Here is a 19,815-nt window from a genome sequence, read left to right on the forward strand (position 1 = left end):
AGCCCACATAGAGCTTTTCAATAAACCAAGTCTTTCTGCTATTTTCTGGTAGTTTGTCCTTTTTTGTTTAGTTGTATCACTGCCATTTTCAGATTGTTGCTGTACTCTTTAGTTTTAACCATTTGTGTTGCTTTTTTGAATCACAAATTTCAAATTTATTTTTCAGCACTTGATGATTATGTATTTATTTATTTTATAATTATCATCAGGTGTTGGTTTTCAATCATGATAATTGTCAATAATTAGCAACAAATGGGTTTCATCCAAAATATGTTGATTGCCCAAATAGTTTTGTCAAAGTATGAAATTAGTTTTTGTTACTTTTCATTTTATGCTATGTAATAATTTGTTGTTTTATTATAAAGCTGAATATGTACTTAATTTATATCTTTCAATAAAACAATTTGAAATTACAGAAATAACTTTTTGTGTTTTTTCTCATTGTTAAACTGCCCAAATACTGTGACTGTATATATTTTGGAATAACTGTTTTTATAATAATAAATAATTATAATAAAATGCTGTAGAAACTTCATTGTCTCTTAACCATTAAAACAGAAAGCCTAATTTGAAAGCCCTGCTGATACTCTACCTCTAATTAGTCTAAGGATTATTTTTTATCCCCTGAAAGCCATTTAAATATGTGCATTGTTCCATAATGAGACAGATTAACATCTGAAACCAGCAGTTTTAACACATTTTAAATTCTTTGTACACCTCAAAGCCAACTAACATATCTGCAATTGATATATTGTAACCTCTACTATCAAAGATATTACTTTTACATCAAGAGCTGAAAATTACAAATATCACACCTGCAATAGGATCCTGTCACATTACAAATACCAACAGGAGGGCTTTGTTGTGTACAAAACAAGATAGTTCAGCGATCCCTTGAAACTTCTATTCAGAGAGAAAAAAAAATGCCTCCAATAAATTTAAAATAAAAACCAGAACACATATTTAGTTTTTTTATGATTATGTGATAAATATATTTACATTTGCAGTTTGAAGTTTCCATAATAAAGTGAACTATTATGCTAATTTTAATGAATGAGGAACATTTTATGAGTCCCTGTAAATTATTACAGCTAGACTTCAATACATTTACGATTTACAAATCCCTTGAGACTAACAAAAGATGCAAATGGGAAAGACAACATTCAAGCGAGAGCAATGTGTATGCAAGTCCAAAGCAAAATCGTCTGCTTGACAGCTGCGGTTTCTTGAAGCTACATTGCATAAGGTGTTTTCAGTTAGGAAAAAAGTTATTTTAAAAGTTTACTCACAGGAGGTCCTGGGGATCCAGGGTTCCCAGCAACACCTGGCCTTCCTCGTCGTCCCTAAAAGAAAACAAGAGGCACCACAATTCAGTGTGCTGGTGTGGCAATGTGCCCCGTCCCTGTGTGCATATGTATGTTGCGTGCGTGTGTGTGTTAATGTTGGTGTATAGATTGGTACACGGGATATAAACGGGTCTGTGTTTCACGTATATTTAAAGTGTAGATTTGTATTTAGGCACGAGGAGAGCACAAATCACTTCACGTGCTGGTTAAATGTAATATGCGAGCACGGGGTTGCACAGAATTAATTCACGTGCTGGGATTCAAGTGAATAATTAATTAGTAATTGAATCCCAGCACAACAGTATAAATAGGCACATTTTTCGTTCAGTCAGGGTTGGGTGTTCGGAAGAGGAGAACGGGTGAGAGAGAGAGAGAGGGGAGTAATTAAGATCGCAAAAGTAAAGAGAAGTGTTTTGTTTGTACTCACCGTGTTTGTTTGTCTCTCCGTGCACCGTTTGTTTAGTGTTAATCCGTTTTGTCTGTCTGTTTATTTTGGCTATAGTGCCGTGTCCTGTGTTTTTGTGTTTCAAACCTTTTATTTTCTGTTTATTAAATGCTGAGCGCGATCACGCGCCCAGCTTATACCAAACCACATCTCTCTGTTTATTGTGTTCCTGTTTCTGGTCTGACGCCACCCACTCCGGCCGTCTTTGTGACAGCTGGTCACAGACTTTTTTAACTTTTTCCGGTCGACTGAAATGTGTGATGATCCCACACAGCTAGGGTGCTAGACAGAGGGCAGATATTTAGCAGGTCTGATATGCAGGAAATCCATCTACAGTAAGTTCGTACTTCCTTAAGCAATCTGGTGAGCCTAGATCTTTAGCTTCTGAAGGAAAACAGAGTGCGTTATTTACAAAGGTTAAGTTACTGAAAGTCTATTTTACTGGAATATTAAAGTTATTCCTATTCATAAATCTTGACTGCTCTCGGTTTCTTTAACAACAGTCTAGAAAAATTGCATGTACAGTATACAATATCTATATCTTGGCTTGGGGGATCAGAGAGAGTGATGCATTAGTCTGCACTTCTGTGGGTTGCAGGGTGGGGTGCTGAGATTAGCTTGGCTTAGTTCACCTCATCGGTTTTCAGCGACCCCTAGTGCTCAGGTGCAATCACAGGCAGGGAATTCCCAGACTTGGCAATCACCTCTAGTGTTCAGTAACATCTGTTGCTTAGGGGGGTGAAAAGTGGAGATTGGCCTCACAGCGAGAATAAAGGTTGCCAATTGATCTTTAGTCCTTCAGGTTGGGGAGTGGGCTGCAGTAGTGAGGCGATCAAATTTTTTTTTTACTCAACTTTCTTTTAGTATTGTGCTATAAAATGAAGGGTGAATTAAACAGTAAATTGCATTCATTTGCATAAATAATGAATACAATCCTGCCTTTCTACTAAAAAAAAAAGAATACTGGAACCCACACTGATATTATGTGTTTAAAACATGTTAAATGACTTAAAGCTATAGTGAGACCTTACACCTGTGTATTTAAATATTAAAAAGATACAGACAATATGAACACAAAGTCAAATCAATGTAATACTGAATGAGACACACAGTAACAGAGGATGAAATGTTCACAGTGGGGATAGACATTTCTAAAATGTTTTTGGTTTGCCAAACAAGATTGGTTTGAAATAGACATGCATGAGAAAATTCAATACCTCCAGATACCTTGTTTCCCCAGCTGCCAGACTAACAAGAATACTTCATATTAGTTCATGTTTGGTACTGAAAATTCCTTCAAATTATTTAACTTTTTCTTTTCTAAGTTTAAGATAGCTGTAATGCAGAAACATTTCTGAAAGATTTATAATGTTAGCAATAAATATTTAAACACTTTTTATACACAGATAAGGGCATCCATGGGGCATTTTAATGTGCATTTTGATGGTAGGGGCTTACTGATGAAGACTCATATATGTCATTGCTTACAGTACTTTGAAGCAGAGCCCCACACCCCAAGGAGCGAACAAAAATAGGTGCTGTGTGTTGCAGCCTGCAAAGAGGTATGTTCCATATTTTTTATAACTTCTGACAAGCAACACATGCTTTAAGAGTTGCTGAATTACAAAACTAGAAAATACTGTATACTGTATACAGAATGAAACAGACACATTGTACTGCCATAAGGTTTAAAAAAGAAATTATATATGCATATATATATATTTGGATTATTAATTTAAGACAATGTTTCCACACTGAAAAAATCTTATTGCTTAACAGCTGCACTGCTCTGATCAATACAGTCTGCAGTGTTCAGGCTATTGACTTTCATGTCACAATCCTCTAAAGCTGTTGTCTGCCTATAACAGCTTTCAACAGTACAAAACTTATCAGTGGTTTGCCATTCCCTGAAAATGTGCAACAAGGTTCATTATCTTACAGATGCAGCAGACATTACAGCCTGTCAGGCTTAGCTTCCACTACTTAACAGGTAACTGATCGGGTACTTATACAGTACACTGTCCATTGTGTGACACATTACATGGTAAGATGTACTTGTATGTGAATTTTGGTGGCATGTACTGGTCAGAATACACAGTTCAGTTGAGTTTAGGAGGCTATGGAATTAGTACATGTATGAATATCTAGTAGGTATTGATTTTTTGAGATTTCAGCTTTTACACTGCAGCTAGTAAATCAGTTGGTTGAACTTGTTTTAACAACAGCACAAGCTCCATTTAGACTTTGTTATATGTACAATTACTTGTTCTAGCTAGAGGCCCACTTTCAAACTATGTGGTTTAATTCCGTACTAGGCACGGTTTAGGCCTAATGATCTGTGTCATGTAATGCTGCCATTAAATCTTTATTTCCCACAATTATCATTACCACATGTGCTTCAAAATTATTTATCTATTAAACAATACTCTCTCAGAAAATTCTGATTAGAAGAATTCTAATTATTTCACATTTCCCACGACACTGCTGGTTGCTATGCAACCTTAACATCCCAAAGTTTAAAAGCACCACTTCCTGATTACTATTTAACAATACGCTAGAAATCACTAAAGTAGATTAAGGGGTGACAAGGTGTATAGTTTTAAAACTACTGATAGCACTCAATTACTGCTCTGTTCTGTAAACAATTATGTGAATTAACAAATAATAACACCCCACCACCCCCACTTTCAAAATTTGAGCTGTCAGTATGATGAAAAAGTTCATGACCATAATACATAACCAGGGCATGAAGCTAAGGTCATGAAGGGCAAAGCAATGTTGCATTCGTTGGGCGTGAATATTCAGGGGCACCAAGGCAGTTCTAGAGGGCAGAAAGGCAAAATATAAATCCAATCCAAGGGCACCAAGGCAATTTCTTACTCATTCTTAACACAACAAAAAATAAATACAGAAAGCCTATTATGTTGATGAAATGTTAATTCAAACAAACACAGATCAATGTTTTCTGGGTGATTCACACACTAATTGTTACAAAAATAAAATAAGTATTTTTTTTACTAAAGTCTGTCACCCTGTCAACAAGAGCTAAATATAGAACTTGTCTGTAATTAAAGCTTTTTTAAAACCCTCTATGCCATGTGTTTCATAATTTAGGGTAAGCAAGTTCAAATGGATTTCATATAACAAGTTGTCCGCTGGTGAAGCGAACGTTTAATCAGTGTATTAAAAATAGTATTCTTTCAGAAATTGAGATTTTCATGGAGAATTGGATATTATTATTACACGACACAGGTTCTAATTAATTGAAATCGTGAAATCCATGCTCACCATGAAAAAATACAGCCTTAGTGATACAACAACACAAATAAGCGATGTGATTATGTGTAATGTGGTATACGTTATGTGTTTTTTAAAAAAACATTTACTAAGCTGTAAATTAAAAAAAATAAAAAATAAATATAGGTCTACATTATTTGAAGGATATTCACGTGTATGTGAAATAGCGGACAGCGAAGCATTGAAAACAAATAAAATTGCAGCTGCTAAAGAAATGGCCTGAAAACCCTCTGCTGTTTGATATTTTTTTGTGAAATGCCTACATGATCCAAACACAGTGGAATTCAAACTGCACAAGTGGCTGTTAACAAATGAAGGCAATTTCCGCAGCACTTGATTAATATTATTACTGTCGGGGACTTATTACCTGAACATTAGATAAATCCTACAACACTTCGCTGCCGCTTTAGACAGCTCTTCTTTCTTTTTAAAAGCTTTTGAGTTGGCACGGGGTTCACGGAAAACTCACACAGTGACACTGCCAGTGAATACGTGTGATTGAAAATTCCTGGAGGCGCGGTCCCTCCCTCTGTTTGCCCGTCATTAACCAATGATACAGTACGTCTTTCTCGTGGCTTAGTCCTGGGAGGTGCACAGTAAAAAGAATAGCAACAATAATACATTATGATAATGAGTCATTTTCTCGCAGGACGAGATTAGACAGAATTCAATTGAATTGTGACAGGACGGGCAAGTTGACGCTGAGCAAGTTTGTGAATGGGTTGTAGATCAGAGGTGCGTTCAACTAGGAGAACGTTTTCAAACATTTGTGAACAGTTTTAAACTTTTTTCTGTTGGTGGTCTGTTCGCCTCAAACGTTTGCTAACTGAGGCGAACGCTCTGAAGAGGTAGTTTGAGTAAAACAATAATGGTGACAGGCTGGGAGAACATTTCTTTGACTCTGGGGGATGGACAAGTTTTGTTAATTTATATCACAAAAAAAGAAGCCAAAAGAGTTACTTCAGGTATGTTTAATATTATAATGTGACTTATTTATAAAATATTGGATTTTTTTTTTTTTTTTTATTTAGTCGTTGCTAATTATTTTTATTATTTTCTCCCAATTTAGAATGGCCAATTATTTTTTAAGCTCAGCTCACCGCTACCACCCCTGTGCTGACTCGGGAGGGCCGTCAGCCGACCACTTTGTTTTCACATTGCGGACGCTTTTTTTTCACACTGCGGACTCACCATGCAGCCACCCAAGAGCTACAGCGTCGGAGGACAACGCAGCTCTCGGGCTGCTTACAGGCAAGCCCGCAGGCACCCGGCCAGACTACAGGGGTCGATGCTGCGCGGTGAGCCGAGGACACCCTGGCCTACCTAACCCTCCCTCCCCCCGGGCGACGCTCGTCCAATTGTGTGCCGCCCCCTAGGAGTGCCCGTCCACGGTCAGCTGTGGAATAGCCTGGACACTAACTCACGACGGCCAAACTATAGAGCGCATCTTACACTCCACGTGGAGCGCCTTTACTGGATGCGCCACTCGGGAGCCCCAAAATATTGGAATTTTTTGATAAAATTGATAACATATGTATGCATTTATTATTATTATTATTATTATGATGATGATGATGATGATGATGACGACGATGATGATGAAGGGTCTGTTTACTTAGAAAGAAAAAAGAAAAACATATGAACTCCAGTTTTAAAATAGCTAATCCGGCCATTTTAGGACGTGTTGCATATTTGAAATGTTCAGTAAACCGTTCAACTAGCCTTGTTCAAAGCTAACACAGTTCGCACCTCAAATGTGCTGTTTCTGAAGGACACTGGTGGCAATGATGGGCAGGCATATAGGCAACTTTTGCAATAAGTTTTTTTTTAATTTGACAGGCAAGTGGCTTGGGCACTGCGACAATTAAGTGTGACATAAAAATAGACAGAAGGATGGACAGACAGACCCCCCCCCCCAGATCTCAGAATAAATTAATTAATGCTAAAACCAAGTTTTATGACAACTGGATATCCCCAGGTCGTACGATCACATCCACTAATCGCCAATAGGTGATAAATATCTTCATATATCACTGCTAGCATGTATTCTGTTATGTTAAAGGCTACTAATTGAATACTTGACATTTAAATTGATTTTATTATCATTAAATATATGTTGTTTAAGTCCGTTAATGTTACACTAGAATATGCTAAGAAATATCATTAGATACCATTTGCTTTCCTTAGATTTTTAACTACCTTATAAGTGAAATATAACCTTTAAAAAGGGAACTGAAATAATTCGCCTTTTCAAAAACAAGATAAACAGGATTTGTAATGCCAAGAGGGGGTTTAGATATTTCAGACTAATTCACTGAGATGGAAAGGCTGAGGATTTAGGAAAGTAAGAGGTATATTACTGGCATTAGGCCAGAGAAGCTATTTCAAAAGCTGCCACTAATCCACCACCACTGACCTAAGCCAAAAAGGTCAGATAGTAAGTCACAAGGGCCTGTCATCAATATCTGGCTTTAATGTTGAACTAATCTCTTCAACACACAAGAATCAGCAGAAAGACAATACATGTTCTATGTACTTCACTTAAAGGGGTTATAGTTTAGGAAATAATCAAAACATTACACTATATGTAGATCTCACATGTGTAGTTATAGCAAATATAAATATTAAAATATATCTGGTACCATAAAAGGTTACCTAAAACTCAAACCTTGCATGCCTTACTTTCAGGCAGGCTTTTTCCAAAATTACCATCAGCTATTATTACTATTATTACAAGTAGTATTATTACATGATTGATAAAGCAGAACCGATCTATGTTTTGGTAATGATAGAGTTTTTAACAAAGCACAAATTAATACGCAAATTATACTGACAAAGTCAGTTGAATGCTACACAGAAGAAGTATTTCTACATCCTGCCCCCATATTCTTGTGCATGCTCAACAAAATGTTCTTCTGCTTAAGCATTCTCGTAGCCACTCCTCATTTTATCAAGGCTTGGAACTACTCTTAACACTGAGGTGAGACACAGCTGCTTACTACTTTTACAAATGAGACTCTTTCCACTCATTTAGACGATTTAAATGGATAAGCAGAGAATGACCCTTTCAAAAGCATAATGTCACCAAAGTCTAAAGTAATCCTGGACAATTAACCTCTCACACAGGAGCTATTAATAACATCAGAAATATTTTTTTGCTTCAAATGTTACAAACCGATTAATCTCCGGAACACTTAATGGCTTTAGCAATGTTTCATATGGCATTTTAAATCCATTGTAAAGAGTGGACCCCCCCCCCTCCCCTTTTTAAATCTGAAGGGTGATTTGAATACTTAATGGATATAGCAATGTTTCATATAGTATTTTAAATCCATTGTAAAGAGTGGACCCCCCCCCCCCTTTTTTAAATCTGAAGGCTGATTTGAATACTTAATGGTTATAGCAATGTTTCATATGGTATCTGAAATCCTCCAAAAGAATGTAAAGAGTGCCCCTCCCCCCCTTTTTAAATCTGAAGGGTGATTTTAATACTGAAAACTGAAACCAGTGTCTCTCTGCTTGCACTCAGTAAACAAGGAAATAAATGGGACCTGAAGAAACCACCAGTCACATTTCATACTCAAACAAGGGGCATGCCATTTGATATGTATTTTACACAAGTCTTTGGTTTCTGATGTAACCACGCCCACCTATCCCTACATACACATACAGCCTTTATACTGTACCCACTGGCCTTGTATTTCAAGCATAGAAATCAATTAAGCAACACAAATAAAAATGAGAATGAGTAATGGTTGTGTCAAAGACATTTAGAGAACAACGCAGCAACTGTTCTGTTCATGAACTGAACTGAATAGACGTAACAGTAGTGAAAAAGTTCTGTGCACTGCTTTAAGGATTTACTGATCCTCACATTCTTTTGTATAAAGTAATGGCAATGATGCTTAATTTCAATAATTGGTTTAGTTCAAACCCTACTTAGTCCATGTATGGCCCAGTATGCTAAGAGTGACAGTCTTGAGTCTTTTTTCTTTAAAGCACATATTTTTCAATGTTAATAACTTCCACCTGTAAAACACCATTCTCATCTAAGCCTAATTATAATATAGCTATATTGGTATGAGTAGACACAATAAACTGGTAGAGTGCTTATTTATATGCAATTATATAAAACAAAATGCAGCTTAGGGTACTGTAGGCCTAGTGTTGAAAGTTATTATGAATATAAATAACATGAATAACTGAATAACTAAGTATGTTATATTATGTTATAGGATTTGTATCAAATTATAGTACTGGAAAAAAAGCTAAATTTCATTTAATGAAATTACGATTTTGCGTTTGGTAGTAAAGTTATACAGTTTCTCCAATTCAAGAAAAAAAGAATAAAAAAAATACTTGAAGGTACCAACAGCTGTGAATGTAATTTACCAAGTGTGTGCACAACAGAAGGTAAACTGAGTGGATTTTGAGGACTAGGAAACTGGATATAATGTACCAGCATACAACAATATTACAGTGGCACAATTTCTCTTCATTTAATTATCATATACTGAATTTCTCATTGTAAAAGAAAATGTTTGTAAGATAAAGATACATTTATTATAAGATAAAAAAAAGATATATATGTACACTTAATGTATACAATTAAATGTGAATATCCATAGGCATGTGTTGACATAAATTGGCTCAGAATCCTCCGAATGGCTCTTGCGGTATCCATATGTTTGTTTTAAAATGCCAGGGCTTAAAGTCTCCTTGAGATCCCTCATATTCTGAGAGTCGAAATAAAATCAGATTTGTTCCAGTTGTTTACTAGGGAGTTAAGAGCAGCAGCCAGGCCAGAAAAGGAGCTGCAAAGCTGACAGCTGCTTGGCAGTATATCAAGGGCAGCTTAGCAGAATGTTAGCGTCATGCAATATTCACTTCTTCATATCTTAACATTTATAAAAACGTGGGGAGAGCATAAGGGATCTGCAGGATGAGGTCCATGCCAGCACTAGCCAAAATTCACAACAACACTAAAGTTGTATATTTTCCAAAAAATAGTATCAGACAAAAAGTCCCTTCTGTCTGTAATTATAATTGTACATACCTTTCATAAATAGGGGTTTAAACCTTTTCAAATAACATTTGGAACAGTCAAGATGCCACACGTATGAAAGGCTGTGTCGCTAGGTTCACTGGATCCAAATAAAACATCTCAACTTTCCTAAGCTATGTCTGTTATGTATTTCGTTTCATTTTTTCCTATCCCACACTGGTTACTGCTTTAGGGTACACAGTCAATATTCTAAACACAGCATAAATCATTAGGCCTCTGAGCTCTGAATTATTTACTGCTGAATCTCTCAGTCAGTGTCACCTCTTTGCCTAGCTTCACTCCTAGAATGGACGGCTGCCGTCAGATATACCGATAAACCTCAGGAATTTCTTTCCCACCTCATGATGCATGGTATTTAGGAACGTGTCAATTGTTAACAGTGCATCACTAAAAAGAATCCACCTTGTGATGGAATAGCTACATAAATAACTTGCTTTCAGCTCCTGTGCTATGTACCCTGTGTCACCCAGCAGATTATTTCTCATAATCCCTCATTCCCTTTTGTGTATCCAGTTCTCGAACAATGTGTAATTAAACACCCTCCCTCTTTCAAGGTCTTTCTCTTCTACATCACTTACAACTAATTAATACAGCTGGTGTACATGTTCTATATAACTAGCAAGTACGCAAATCCATGGCAATCATTCTAGTACAATTACCACTCTTTCATCTGTTGGAATAAAAAGAGTAATAAAGCCTGCCATATCCCTGGTATGAAAGACAGCTAAATTCACCCTTTTCGTCAAGCATAAATCGTAAATCAAGTGTGTGTAAATCCAGCAGTAAAACCTCAGCTGTCTGACATAGAGACCTGTACATTCTTCACAATGTGTCATTTGGCTATTCATTATTATGCGCATATGCCGAACTTCTCTTACTGAACAGTACATATATTTTTGTGTTTTTAGCCTCTTTGCATTTTCTGCCTAATCAGCATAGTTGGGTTCGCTGGAACAGTCATTGTTCTGATAAACAATCCACAGTCATAGATGCTGTAAGTCATTACTACAGATGCCACAAAAACAAACGCTGAGTTACTTTTGCTCTATTTCTTTCCATATTGGACTTAAAGATGTAAAGAGCCACCTTTAAATGCTATTAAGGGATACAAATGTCAAGGGCTGTAGAGAGTTTTTTTGGAAGATCTCATATAGCTTACCTAAGTTGCCATAATAAACTGGTAACATACAAGTCATCTAAAGCTTCAACTTCACATTGCCTCCAGACAATCTGTAGTTTTGAAATAACTTACGTTTAACAGTAAAATAGTATTGTCATATACTTTATATCATTGAATATATTCAGTATTATTGAATATATTTTTCCTAATACCTAAGTTCATCTGTACGGCATACTTCTACTTTCTTGCAAGCAGCGCCTACTGTATTTTTCCAGAAATAAACATCAAATTTAATTTAGGGGCTTCTAAATAGTCTTAAGTTATTTCTTATTTATTTTTAAATGTATGTTTTGGAGTAAATAGCTTTGAGAATCATGGTGCTTATAATATGTGAAATCAAAAGATATCATTATGTGGCAGATTCATCTGAAGGAAAACAAGCAATTAGTACTGAGCTTGCAAAACAGATTAGTTAAAGCAAGCTCTAATCACAAATTGTGCATTTGATAAAACAGCACAATGCTGATTATCTGAGCCACCTAGCACCCACAGCTCTCAGTTGTTTTAATATATAGATAACCTTTGTGTGTCTTTTCCATTTGTTGATACAGTGGCACATGGACAAATTACAAGTCACAGTTTATTGACACCTGCCACAGATCCAGCATGCCTTTCCTAATGGATAAGCGACAACTGCAAAGACCCGGGAATTTCAGCAAGTTATCATTACAACTGTGTTTTAACACAAGACTAAGAACAGCTTTAAAATGTATTCTGATAATACCAAAATACAAATGAAAAGCAATAAACACATTCAGTGTGGTATATATCATATATATCATTTCTAATGCCCTTTCTTTTACTTTGCAAGGCTTCATGGACTCTTATTCCAACACATGTAACAACGAAACATGTATTATTATTACAACATGTAACTGCACAGCAATTACTCATACTTCCTTGGATCTATTAACTGCATACATACTTAGTTAATCACAAAAATGACATATTTTGAAAATGTCTTGCTTCCAGAACACAAGTTGAAGTGTTTTTCTATTGAACTAAGAAAGTTCTAAGATTTTACAGATAAGAGTGTTCAATCGTTAGTTCTGTTTGTTACCAATATGGGAGGTGGTTTGGTTAAGACCAGAAATATTAGACTCAAATCATGTATTAAAATGCAAAATGTTTTCAAAAGAATGTTATAAAAGAGTAAATAAATCAGGATTTTACATAAAGTATGTGTAGGTTCTTCTCATCCCCCACTCTCAAAAGGCCGCTGTGATGATAAATGGTTAGCTTCTGAGCCAGACATTATACAGAACCAAAAGTAATACACTGTAAATCAACTAAAATTAACTGGTTAGGTTTGTCATTTCATTATATTAGATGTACAGATAACAATGCATGTCAATAATTAACAGGTTTAAATGGGCACAACGTCTGCTAGGCCTGCTTATGTTACATGGCAATAAAGCTTTACTGAGCGACAACTTTCTATAGCAGCTCATAGAAACCTCTTTACATGAGAGAACTATTTCCCAGAACAAATTTTCAGTTGCACTTGCAGTTTAAAAGTTTTTCCTTTAAAAAAAGCGTTTTTTTTATTCTGATTTGTCTTTCTTTTTTTATCCAAGGAAGTCTGTTTATATAGACATCATTTCATTCATATGATGGCCTTATGCTTATAACTTTTCAATGGTAATGTTCTGCTTGCACATAACAGCCAGAGTTGAATCCATAACATTTGACATATAACAAATAATTCTATACATTTGCTAACCATGTTCAAGGCTGAGTTTACTTTGTTTGAAAATGATTATAACACACTGAAATTCCATGAACAGTTGATTTGTGACATGAACCTCTTACGTAAAGCTGGTGGGTGGGATAGCAGCTGTCAACTGATGAAAATATTTAACTGTTTTTATCCTGGATCCTCCAGTGGTTATACAGCATTTATATTCTGCTGTGGTTCAGAACTACCGACTAACAAAAAATGAAATACAAATACAAAAATAAAAATCCTGTTTTCTATGAATGGAGTTGTGGCAGCAAATACACCTTCAGATGTTTCTACTGTAGGTAACCACTGTTAACATTTAATTAGATCCTAAATATATTTCTTATGTTACATAACTGTCAGCTTAGACTTGCACAGTATGTACTTTATGTTATACTTGAATATGAGTATTATTTATACAGTTACTATGACAGAAATGTTCTTACAGCCTATATGCATGGATATTTTGATTTGAGGAACTGAATCAAAGATAAATGTAGCAGTCTCCTTGTGTGCCAAGCCTCCATGATGCCTTTTAACTAGTTTTGTTAAATAAACAAATAGTCAAGAAAATGATCTTGGGTTAGCATAGGGTCAGACTAAAACACAAAATAAATTCTTTCTATTTAAACCACACTTTAAATTAATAAATAAACACTAAGCCTCCAAGGAATGCATAAAAGAAACAGCACTGGTAAATTATTTAGTTGTAAAAACTCTTGAAAGATTATATCATAATGGCCCCAAGATGCAGCCCAGAGGAAAGCAAGATTTCTAGCTGTGAGAACTGGGTTACTAATGGAAATCATCATCTAACATGCAAGTAAATTTAAGTTATATGAATTTACTTGCATGCTAGTTCTTTATAAATAAATGTACTTGTATGCTAGTTATTAATGGATACATTTACTTGTATGCCAATTCTTTATTCAGGCTTGTAGCGTTAAGAGTTTTATATTGGACGCTGATTGGTTTGATCTACAGACACTAAGGCTATAACTGACTTCTCATTGTTAAGAACTTGGTGTCCCACTAAACAGAACTAGATTCAAATCCCGCAAAGCACAATTTCTTTTTATCATTGCTAGGAAATTTAAATTTAAAAAGTAATAATGAAATGAGACCAGATTATCTGTTCCTACACACACACCACATGTAGGTTTTACAGCCTGGCGTACTATATGTTTTGAAAGCTATTGATAGATAAAAACTTTCCAAAAATGTTTTGAACACTGATGAAACATAGGTTGACCGACAAGTTAGAAGTTCGCATGTGATCACAATCTTTAAAAATAGCAGAAACTTTAGCACATTTGCAGTCATTAGGAAGCTGTCCAGCTATAAATAGGAAGCAGAGGGTGTGCAGTCTCCACAGATATAAGTCAAACAACTTTGTTGGCAACTTATCAGTTCCTACCGCCTCATTGCTCTGTAACTAAGATTAGCACTTCTGTATTAGATCCTTATTATTCTTAATTAAGCAAAACTATCTGTCACATTTTGTGTTCCCAGAAGTGTTTACTGTTCTTTCAGATTGAAAACCTGATGCCAATTTGTAACCATAACATACAGAAAGACATGAACCTTAACCAATTAAGAAAATATTTAATGGAACCGAGCAAGATGTTGTCATGAATCTGTATAAAAGATCAACCGTTGCGAGATCACTTCTTATTCTCTTTACCATGACGTTTAACACTTTAGCTGTAGTTGCTGAGTTTACACATGATCTCCCACTTTTTGATTATAGCCTGCTTTTGGTTACTTAAAATTAAAAAAATTTAGTATGGAAACTTGTAGAATATTAGTCTATTTACAAAAATGGACCTTCTTTAATAATATTTTATGTGTGCTTTTGTAAATGTCTGTAAAAAGACAGGACAGCAGATACAGATACAATCTTTTTTATAACAGACTCAGAAGATTAGATGTGGTGTACAATCAAGGTTTCAAAACATTTTGACTTGGACTTGATCCTGCCAAAACGCAGTGGACACAACATTTTTCTTTGTTTTCTATCACGTTACATGTGCAGCATAACAATGCTTTTAATTCATTTGTTCATATGACAGAGGAACCACATTTTATTTTGAAACCTATAAAAACAGCCCTAATTGAAAGGGTAGTCATATATGACAGATGCAACATCTGCCAAGACAGAGTCCTCAACCACCAAAGGGCCTTGAAAACATGTCCAGTAGAAGAAAAACAAAAGCCACGTCAGGGACTGTGGTGCGGTCACCTTTGTCTGTTTGTTCAGTAAGCCGGCACGGTTCATTCGAACGTGTATGAAGCTGACCATCACACACGTTTATGTAAAATCTATACTACCTGACTGTTTTCATAAGAGTCAGACGTGAGTGGTGTATAAACTCCTCAAGATCATATTTCCTTTATAATATATTGAGACTTTGTTTGGCTAATGTGATTCATTATCTATATAACCTACCAGGTCCACCATCTGTGCTGTCAGTCACAGCAGAAAGTGCACTCAGGAATGGATCAATTATTAAATGTCATTAAATTCGAATCCCCAGATCGTTCTCTAGTCTCAAGTATGCTCCTTATCTCCCTCAGCTGCCAGTTTAATAGCATGCCCCCTGTTTGTTGGTGCAAGTGTCAGGAATATCTCAGTTAAGACGGCGAACACACTGAGCAAATGTTCACAAAGTTTACTCACCCTTTGACCTTCCTTGCCTGGTGAACCTGGCTGACCTTCTGGCCCTTGTGGACCCTGCAAATATAAATATTAGCAAACATAACATATCAGATTCACTGGTCGGTATGGCATTCTTTAAGATAAAGCCTATAGCTAGGGTCTTTGTTTGTGAGTCACAGAGGCAGATGTTTGGGCCAGATGTTCATTCCGAACTTGGATCTTGTGACTTGGACAACAACTCATGAGTCACAGGCTTCTGAGGAGATTTCCTCTAACCTAATACATCTAGAAGCCAATATAATTACATTTTCTCCCATTGGGCCAGGTAAACCCTATTAAATAAAAAAATATATATTTAAATTAGATTTGAAAAATAAAAAAAAATAATACTTTAAAATTAGGGATGTTAATTAATCGCAGTTAAAGTCTGCCTAACAGTTTAATTTCTTTGGAGATTATTATTTTTAACGCTCGTTAATCACAATTCTCTGTCTTGACCCTCTTAGAACACCGTAATTCATTCCCTGCGGCACAATTTTAATATACCTGAGCGCATGTAACGCAGTGAGTGCAGTCCGTGTTTGCACATAAAACTGCATTATGGAGCAAAGACTAAAAGTGAAGAACATGTGAATGGGGCGTTTATTAAAAAACAAACAAAAAAAAAAAACGTATTTACTGTCAAATTGAGTTTCAGTATCACAAACATAGGCTACATCTAATCTGAAGTACCACCTGTGTGCTAAACACACCTTTCACTTCTCAAAATACACTTTCTAGCAACAACACAACAACAAATGAAATCTGTTAGTTTCGACAGAGTGCACTTTTAAAAATTCAGGATCACTGCAAGCCCATGAATCAAATTAAGTATGATATATATATATATATATATATATATATATATATATATATATATATATATACATATATATATATATATATATATATATATATATATATATATATATATTACTCAACAAATGCTTTGTTTTATTTAGACCATTTTAAATTATTAATAAAAGAAAATACTTTTTTTTAAAAGCTGCAAATAAACAGACCCAAACAAAGACATTTTCAAACAGGATATAAAATATTTAATTGTGCTAGCATTCCTGATATGAATTGGGAGCAAGTTCCAAAGATGAGGGGCATTATAACCAAATTTTGCGGACTGTCAGGAGATTAACATTTTCTGATATGAGGGAACAACCAGGATATGGGAGATAAGCAGATCTTGAAGATAAGGTCCAAGACCATGAAAGATCTTCTAGGTAATAAGAACTTTAAAATAATAATAATAATAATAATAATAATAATAATAATAATAATAATAATAATAATAATAATAGCATCAGTAATAAAACAAACTTGAATGAGATGGATGCAGTAATTATAATAATTAAATATGCGATTAAAACCAAGATTAAAAATTGTAATCGTGATTAATCTTTTTAATCACTTGACAGTCCTACTTTAAATATAACTATAACAAAATAGCACTTTTAGCTTAAGATGTTCTATATCGTACAATAGTAGTGTACATGTTGCTTATAAAGAAATTCTAGAATCAGGAATGTACAGAGGCTATAACCATACAGCATTAATGTACAGGTACAGTGAGTGCATTGCAGTTGGTGAGAAAATTAAGTTCAATCTTTGTAAGTCATTTTTCAAATGACTGAATTTTGATTTGATTGCTCATATGTAATATGAATACTTACTGGTTCTCCCTTCAGTCCTTCAGTTTGACCCTACAAGACAATAAAGGTTGCATGTTACTGTTCGATGTTTGGTGAGTTTTTCTTAGGTCCATTTTAATTTAGATATACTTTGACTGAATTCAAATTGAAAGTGATGTTAGTTAATATAGCTAAGGAAGAGATATGCACATCAAATAGTTTTAGAAATCTCCATAAAATCTATATATTTTTTGTCCTGTCTTTTGTACTTCAACTCATCTAAAATAATAATTGTTAAAGGTTAAACATTCAAATATAAACATGAATACATTATAACGATTATTAATGTAATCCTTTCAAAAGCGAACAAAACGTTCCTTTGTGTATTTCTGTTGCCTGGTAATGGATTCAGCAATCATAAATAAAAAGAAAAGAATGAAATTATGAAGACATCTGACTTAAAAACAATTTAAGAGAACTCACTTTCTGGTGACATGCCTAAGGTTAAGTATCCGACTTGTCAATAGAGGTTAAAGGTCACATTAGTTAATAAACCCAGGACTGGAAAGAGACATTTGCATTTGGTAATGACCGGACGGTGTTAAATACTGTACTTGTCGATCGAACTTAAACAATATCATGTTTCAGACAGCACCCAATTACACAGTGTACGGTTTCAAAACCTGCTGACTTTTCTGGGAAATGGATATAAATATCCAGTATCTATTTGCAGTCCTTCCGTTAAGATGTTAAAAAATTATTTATAAAATATACTACTCCTTGTAGTGTGTGATGAAACTGATATATCCCTGTTCAGTCATTCCACTTAGAATATAATCATATGGAGAGCAAATAAATAGACGCAAAAATGACCTCTGTTGTCTACAATGTAATACATCAAATAACTGTTGTAAAAATGAACACTACTTCTAAACGTTCTGTGTCTTAATGATAAAAAGACTTGCTCTTTTGCAAAAACTAATAGCAAATGCACATTGTTGCAAAAAACATGAAAAAAGTGAATGTAGTGACATGTAAACAAGCACATCCAAGCACAAATGTTTAAATGTGCATTTTGGGTTCTCGGGTTGCAGGTCACTGATACCGGGGAAGGAGGGAAGTCTCTTGGTACTGGCACCATCATACATGATCCTTATATGGACCGAGCACACCGACCTTGCTCTTCTGTGTGTGATAACTGAATGATCAACCTAAATTAAAATCCTGCTTGAAGTCTTTGTGAGGTTTTATCTTATCCTGTCCAGTGCTGAGTTGCAAAGTAAAACTGCAGCAAGCACCTACCTCTGCCTGTCGGTACCTGCATCACAGTGCACAATACGTGCGTCTGCTACCACAGCATGGTACAGTCATTTGTGATAAGACAAGACCTTATCAAAGTCTTATGGGTTTCAATTTCCAAGTGCCAAAAAAGTGCCAAAAATAATGTTCCTCCTATACATATGCTGCTATCTGCATGACATGACAAAATAATGTGATATATATGTCATCCTTTTTATATTCCTCTATGTCATATGTAATTAAACATGATTCATTCATATTTTCATTTAGCCGCCACAGATATAATGAGTTAAGATCTTTACCATGTTGCACAAATAATTGGTTAACCTCTTAAAGAAGGGCAATTTAGGCTTGTAAATTGACATGTGCTTGTATCTCAATTAGGACGGTGTCCTGTATTGCCTTTTCTCTCAAGCTTCTTTTAACAAGACTTAAAAAAAAAAAAAAAAAAAAATCCAGTTCCTGCATTCCAGTTATCTGTTTAGTAAGCAGCTACTGGGTACTTTTGCCTGCTGCAACTGATTTAACCCCTGGCTTCTATATAAACACATGGTGCCATCTGGGTGAGTATTTTGTAACTGCTGAAAGGGATTGGGAACGTAGAGACGGGTGGCCATTTTCCTGGGAACCAGAAGCAGGGGATCGAATGTCTGTTAACTACAGTCATATTCTGTAGAAGCAGCCTGGGCTCTCTACCTTTTACCTGCTCTTTCTTTGAGAGGAAGAACAGCAGTAGCCTAGTGTGTCAGTTCACCAAGATCTACAGCTATGGCCAAAAAAATCACCTTGAATTAAAAAAAACAAAAAAAACAAACAAAAACAAAAACTATATGAACATAATTTAGATCATGTAATCAAAGAAACCAACAGTTCTACTGGAAGCCATAATGCTTGTACAGTATTTCATGTTAGATTTTGAAATGTCACATTTTTTAATTGTTAGTTTTTCGTTAAGTATATGGAAAACTACAAAGCTTTAAGTGATTCAATATGTAAGCAATAAGGCATGACAGGGTGTGGATCTACTCTAATATCACCACGCCCCGGGTGTGTTGCAAGACACGAGTATATCACACAGCAGAAGTGCCTTATTGCACTTACAAAATGGGTTAACTAACT

The 19,815-nt window shown here is 35.2% G+C and overlaps 1 protein-coding gene across 1 annotated transcript in view; it reads right to left on the reverse strand.

Moving 5' to 3' along the window:
* Positions 1 to 19,815, reverse strand: part of LOC117410981 (collagen alpha-1(XIX) chain-like) — a 111,550-nt gene that overhangs the window by 44,675 nt on the left and 47,060 nt on the right. Inside the window, exons 16-18 of the mRNA XM_034017967.3 lie at positions 17,440 to 17,469; positions 15,737 to 15,790; positions 1,290 to 1,343 (exon numbers count right to left, since the gene is read on the reverse strand). Coding sequence (XP_033873858.2) covers positions 1,290 to 1,343; positions 15,737 to 15,790; positions 17,440 to 17,469 — 138 coding nt within the window. The remainder of the gene's footprint in view (positions 1 to 1,289; positions 1,344 to 15,736; positions 15,791 to 17,439; positions 17,470 to 19,815) is intronic.

The sequence above is a fragment of the Acipenser ruthenus genome, chromosome 6 (assembly GCF_902713425.1).
Source record: "Acipenser ruthenus chromosome 6, fAciRut3.2 maternal haplotype, whole genome shotgun sequence".
Lineage (NCBI taxonomy): Eukaryota > Metazoa > Chordata > Actinopteri > Acipenseriformes > Acipenseridae > Acipenser > Acipenser ruthenus.